General features: G+C 46.6%; 1 protein-coding gene across 1 annotated transcript in view; it reads right to left on the bottom strand.

Moving 5' to 3' along the window:
• LOC103087371 (zinc finger protein 665-like) overlaps positions 1-6000 on the bottom strand; it is a 67367-nt gene that overhangs the window by 36305 nt on the left and 25062 nt on the right. The window contains 3 exon segments of the mRNA XM_082931030.1: positions 2716-2766; positions 5404-5487; positions 5583-5686. Of these exon segments, the coding sequence (XP_082787156.1) occupies positions 2716-2766; positions 5404-5487; positions 5583-5686 (239 nt within the window).

Raw genomic sequence — 6000 nt, 5'->3', positions numbered from 1 at the left:
AAAAAAAAAAAAAAAAAAAAAAGTTGCAGCATAAAAAGTCAGCACATGAAAATCGGCTGCATATACAATGAACAATGTCAACAGAAAATCAGAGAACAATCCTATAGCATCCTTAGGAAAAGATCAGCCAACTAGGTGCAAGACTTGTACACTGAAAAGTATTAAACGTTCTACAAAAAAGTGCATAGAGATACATGGAAACACCCTGTACTCATGGATTGGGAACTTCATATATATATATATTTTGTGTGTGGTACGTGGGCCTCCCACAGCTGCAGCCTCTCCCACCACGGAGCACAGGCTCCGGACGCGCAGGCCCAGCGGCCATGGCCCACGGGTCCAGCCGCTCCGCGGCATGCGGGACCCTCCCGGACTGGGGCACAAACCCGCGCCCCCTGCACCAGAGGCGGACCCTCAATCACTGTGCCACCAGGGAAGCCCTGGGAACTTCATATTTTTAAAATGACCAAATTAGGGAATTCCCTGGCAGTCCAGTGGTTAGGACTCTGAGCTTCCACTGCAGGGGGCACAGGTTCAATCACTGGTTGGGGAACTAAGATCCTGCAAGCCCTGTGAAGCAGCCAAAAAAAAAAAAGAGAAAAAGAAAAAAAAAGAACAAAATGACCAAATTACCCAAAGTGTTCTACAGATTCAACGGAATCCCTACATAAAATTTCAAAGGCAATTTTTGCAGTAATAGAAAAAAAAATCATGCTAAAATTCATAGGGAATGTCAAGAAGCAGCAAACAGCCAAAATACTCTTGAAAAAGAAGAGGAAGGCAGTCATTCTTAGATTTTAAAACCTATTACAAAGTAATCAACATGATGTGCTACTGGCATAAACACAGATACATAAACCAATGGAACAGATTAGAAAACTCAAATAATCCTTGGAATATATGTAAAATGCATAGACAAGGGTGCCAAGACTACACAAAATGTAGGATAGTCTCAATAAGAAATGGTGCTGAGAAAATACCTACTAGCAAAAGAATGAAGCTGGAACCTTACCTACATTAAAGGTAAAAACTTCTCTCTCAAAGGATACAATCCACAGGTAAAGTCAGCCTCTGAGGAATGGAGGTGATGAAGGTGATTTAAAGAATGTCCAACTGTCAGAGATTTAGGTTGATTTCATGGTTTAAATTCAAGGATGGAAGAAAACACCCTCTGTCACTGATGTAAGGTTCTGAACTTTCCATTCCATTCCCAGTCATTAAGATTAAGTCAGTGACTTGCTCCTTTAGCTTCAACTGTCTCTGAGTAAGTCAGAACAAATTTCCCCTTAATGCCTCTTCACTAGAATCCACCTTGGCTGAGAGACTCGTGCACACACAGGAGAGGACCCTGGGATAAACCAAATGCAGACTCGGAGCCAGGCAAAGCAAGATGACTGTCCAGAGGAAACCCAGAAGAAATGCCCTATATAAGTGATTCAAACTACCACAAAGGTACAACTCTTTCTCTGAGCCTGCCCATGTGTGTCTATTCAGACGTACTCTTTTGCCTCCTAATAAACACTTTACTTGCTTCACTACTTTCCGTCTGTCGCAATTCGTTTCTATGAACGAATTCGGGCCAGGGGCCTTGTCAATGGCCACTGGCCCTCGTGGTCTAGGGGCTAGGATTCAGCACTCTCACTGCCACAACCTGACTTCAACCTCCAGCTGGGAGCTGAGATTCTGCTTCAAGCCTCTGTAGGCCAAGGCCACCAGAGATCAGCTTTTCAACATATCCCTACCTAAATGATGTCTATTGTCTCTTTCAGGCAATTAGATAAATGAAATCAGGTAACTATGCTGCCAATATAATGTCCTAAAACACAAATCTGATCAGATGACTGTTTTTTTTTTTTGGAGCAACAGGGTTTATTTCGTGCTCAGGTTAAATTTTGGCTGCAATATTCACATTTTCTTCATTCTGGAACCCAAAAGGGTAGAGCAGTCCTTATCTAGGACACCCTACTCATATCACAGAAGGATCCATGGTAGAACCACAAAATGGTTCCTAAAGCTTCGGCTTGAAAACGGCGTGGGTCACTTTTGCTCACATTTTATTGGCTTAAGCAAGTCCTCTGACCATGCCTGATGCCCATAGAGAATTAGAAGTATAATTCTCCCATAGGATGGGGAGACAAATAATTGAGACCCATGACATAGTGTGCTAATGCTATGTTTAAGATTTTTGCATTTATATTTAGGGGTGAGATCAGCCAGCCTATAATCTTCCTTCCTCAAAGTGTCCTTGTTGTGCTCACTTCAGCAGCACATATGCTAAAACTGGAAAGTGTCCTTGTGATCAGACCACTCTTGACTTTGATCCCTTTATTGGTTTTTCATTGTCTGGTTAAATAAATTTCTTAGCCATGAAAAAAAAAATTCCCCCTTATTGTTCTGTTTTCCAGATTTTACCAGGTATTGTGCATATTAATACCTGACTTGCATGTGCAGCTTCTTTATCCTGGTTGACAGAGAGCAGACAGTGCATCCAGATGGGGCCTCTCAACAATCCCTGCTGCCCAGGAGCACTGACACCCCATCTCCAACCCATGGGTGTGAAATCTGAGTGGAGACGACAGGGACTGAGGGAAGGACCCAGGTGACTGTGATGTACAACTGTCAGGCAGGATACTTCAGAGTCAGGGAAGATTAACGAGTCCAAAGAAGGGCATTTCACAAGGACACACTGTGAATCAATTAAAAATATGATTTTACCTGAGAAAGAGTCATTCCTGACTCCTCTGCTTTCCCCTTCCTCCTCCTCCTCTTAGCAGAAGACAAGAAAAGGAGAAAACAAAATATTAGACTAACTGATAAAACTAGGATTTAACTGTTAATATAAAAGATCATTGACAACTTTACCAAGTGTCCACCAAAACAGTCTAAAATTATTTGTTACGTACCAAAGAGCTTTTCCAGTACAAAAGATAAAGAGGAGAAAGCAGGCAGGCCTCCAAGAAATCTGAAACACATTTTAAAAAGAAATAATTTGTGAGTATTTTCATCTAATAATTGTGGTGTCAAAGCTTTAAAAATTTGACAATATATCATGTTTAGAAAAGAATGACTTGACATGATTATAGAAGACCACCAAAGCTTGTTACAGAAATTAATGATTATTTATAGGGAAGTAGAAACTGAATGAAAATTTATTCCACACTACAAAAATAATTATATGTAAAGAGATGAAAAAGAAAAGAAAACCCACCACAAAAAATGAACACTTTTAATGTTCCTTTTAAAAGGTACCATGGGGGGCTTCACTGGTGGCGCAGTGGTTGAGAGTCCGCCTGCCGATGCAGGGGACGCGGGTTCGTGCCCTGGTCCGGGAAGATCCCACATGGCGCGGAGCGGCTAGGCCTGTGAGCCATGGCCGCTGGGCCTGCGCGTCTGGAGCCTGTGCTCCGCGACGGGAGAGGCCGCGGCAGTGAGAGGGCCCCGGACCAAAAAAAAAAAAAAAAAAAAAAAAAAAAAAGGTACCAAGTAGGGGCTTCCCTGGTGGCGCAGTGCTTAAGAATCCTCCTGCCAATGCAGGGGACACAGGTTCAAGCCCTGGTCCAGGAAGATGCCACATGCTGTGGAGCAACTAAGCTCGTGCGCCACAACTACGGAGCCTGCGCTCTAGAACCTGTGAGCCACAACTACTGAAGCCCACGCGCCTAGAGCCTGTGCTCCACAACAAGAGAAGCCACCACAATGAGAAGCCCGCGCACGGCAACGAAGAGTAGCCCCCGCTCCCTGCAACTAGAGAAAGCCTGCGCACAGCAACGAAGACCCAACACAGCCAAAAATAAATTAGATACAACATTAAAGAAATAAAAAATGTTTTAAAAATATACAAAAAATAAAAGGTAGCATGTAGTGACAGATTCAATCATTTCTTGCCCCACATGTCCTCTCCCTACTCCTCTGCCCCATGTCAGGAAAAGGGAAGGGGGTAACTCACAACTTAGTGAAGCAAATCACCGCCCCCTGGCTAAACAGGGTTTGCAAATGGAAGTTATCTTCTGATACAAATAATTACAAAATGCACATGACAGGAGTTCTGCAATTCTCATCCTCATCTGTATAATTAAAGAAAAATTAATTACATTTTAAAATAACAAATCATGTATCACAACTTAATCATCCATATCCAAACAACTCACCATCCATCTGCAGCCAGCTCCCACCACCTACCTGCACTACAATGTGTTTCCATTTCATGAGGTTTATGTCTCCCTATTTTTTTATTCGTCTCTCTCTCTCTTCTTGTTCCCCTCCGCTCTGCTGCTGTTCCTGCCCTCCTATTTCCTCCCTCACACCTGTCCTGCCCGACTCTGCAACCTGTTCCCCCCCTGATGCTCTTTCTCCCCAACCCTTCTGATTACCCTAAATCTCTACGTATTTCTGCCTCTTCTTCCCCCACCTGCTCCCTCTCTGCCCTTCGGGTGACACCCCTTCTGTCCCTGTTACACGCCCTTCCTCCTCCCTATCTGGCATCTCAGATGGCTGCGCTTCCTTCCTGCTCTCTCTCTCTCTCTTCCTCTTCTCTTCTAGTCACACTTTATCCTCTTTCTCTCCCAGCACAACGTTGCTCTGTAGCCCAAGTTTCCAACTCTTTCATCCTCTCGCCCACTCTGTGTGAAGTGCCTCTCCTTTGTTACCCCCGTCCCGCCGTTCACCCAGGGCCCCTCTATGTTGCTCTCCCATCCCTGGAGATTCGACTTTTTAAAAATTTACTTCTTTATTTTATTCACCTATTTCAGTGCTTAATCGCTTTCATTTCCCTGTCTTTTTACAAGTCCTCAGCCACCCCCTGTATTCCCATGGATTCTCCCTCATTCTTTTCTCGTTCTGTTTTTTATTTCTGTCCGTCTCTGTCTCTGCTTCTCCTGATCCCCCTCGCCCACGTATTTACAGAGATGGTGACTGAATAAGATGCCCGCGTATCAAAAGAGCAAATTTTCCAGCGAGATGGACTTGGGACGGAAGAACACTGGGTGTCACACGCCTGTCCCAGGTCACTCCCCGCCCCCCACGCCGGGGGAGAGGAAGGGATGACTACGAAGGGGAGGCCGGGGGAGCAAAAGGACGGGCCTGAGGAGACGCGAGGACAGAGGGGCGGGGAGAGAGGGGGTTCCGGAGAGGGGCCGGTTCTGCAGAATCCCAGGACCGGGGAGAGGACGCGGCCTGTCCGGGAGCGGGCGGCCGGCGCCGCCCTCCAGGGGCCGAGAGGGCGAGGCTGGGGGGCGCGAGTCCACCTCGCGGAAGGGGACGTTACATGGGTGGGGCGGGGGGGAGCTACTAAAGCGTTTTAAGCGGGAAAATGTAGTGAAAGGCGGTGTGTACGTGGACCGAAGGCAGAAACGCCAAGGGCAGGGACCAGCCGCGGAGCGAATTCAAACCCAAATGACAAGATACCCGATCCGTAACGGCGACGTCTGAATTTACAGGGGTAGGAGGGCCGGGCGCTGAGATTTTAGGTCCACAGTCACTCGCAACACCCTGAGGTTTGAGTAAACGGAGCCGGGCAGCACAAATTCACACTTCAAAGGAGACACTTACCCCCGACAGTTCGACCTTCCCTCCGAGCTCCCCACTTCCGGTTCCGTAAGAAACTGAGCGTAGTTAGAGGCAGGGCTTCCGGGGGCGGGGCCTGAGCGGAGCGCTAGCGGCGAGGGGCGGGGCGAGGAGGGAGCCAGGTCTGCGAACGGAGTACGGGGTGTCGGGGGGGAGTCGGTGCTTCTCCGTAACTTGGAATAAGAGCTTACAGTTCTGTGGGCTACTTAGGTGGGAAGCTAATATGTTTCCTCCTAACAAGCTGAAACGGTTTCAATAAAAACCTTTTTTGCCAGCAGGTTGCTCGCATGTCGTGGTCGTGAGGCTCAAGCAATTCAGTGGTTGGAAACGTGGGTCTCCAATGGGTTGCTGCGGGGCAGTGGTTGGATCCCGGAAAATTTCCTGCAATTAGAACTAGATTTTCCTTTCTACACTTCATTCAACCAGGACTACAAACTC

This window comes from Lipotes vexillifer, unplaced genomic scaffold (genome assembly GCF_000442215.2).
Source record: "Lipotes vexillifer unplaced genomic scaffold, Lipotes_vexillifer_v1.1 scaffold1665, whole genome shotgun sequence".
NCBI lineage: Eukaryota > Metazoa > Chordata > Mammalia > Artiodactyla > Lipotidae > Lipotes > Lipotes vexillifer.
The sequence above is the reverse complement of the archived record's forward strand: the minus strand, read 5'-3'. Positions and strand labels throughout refer to the sequence as shown.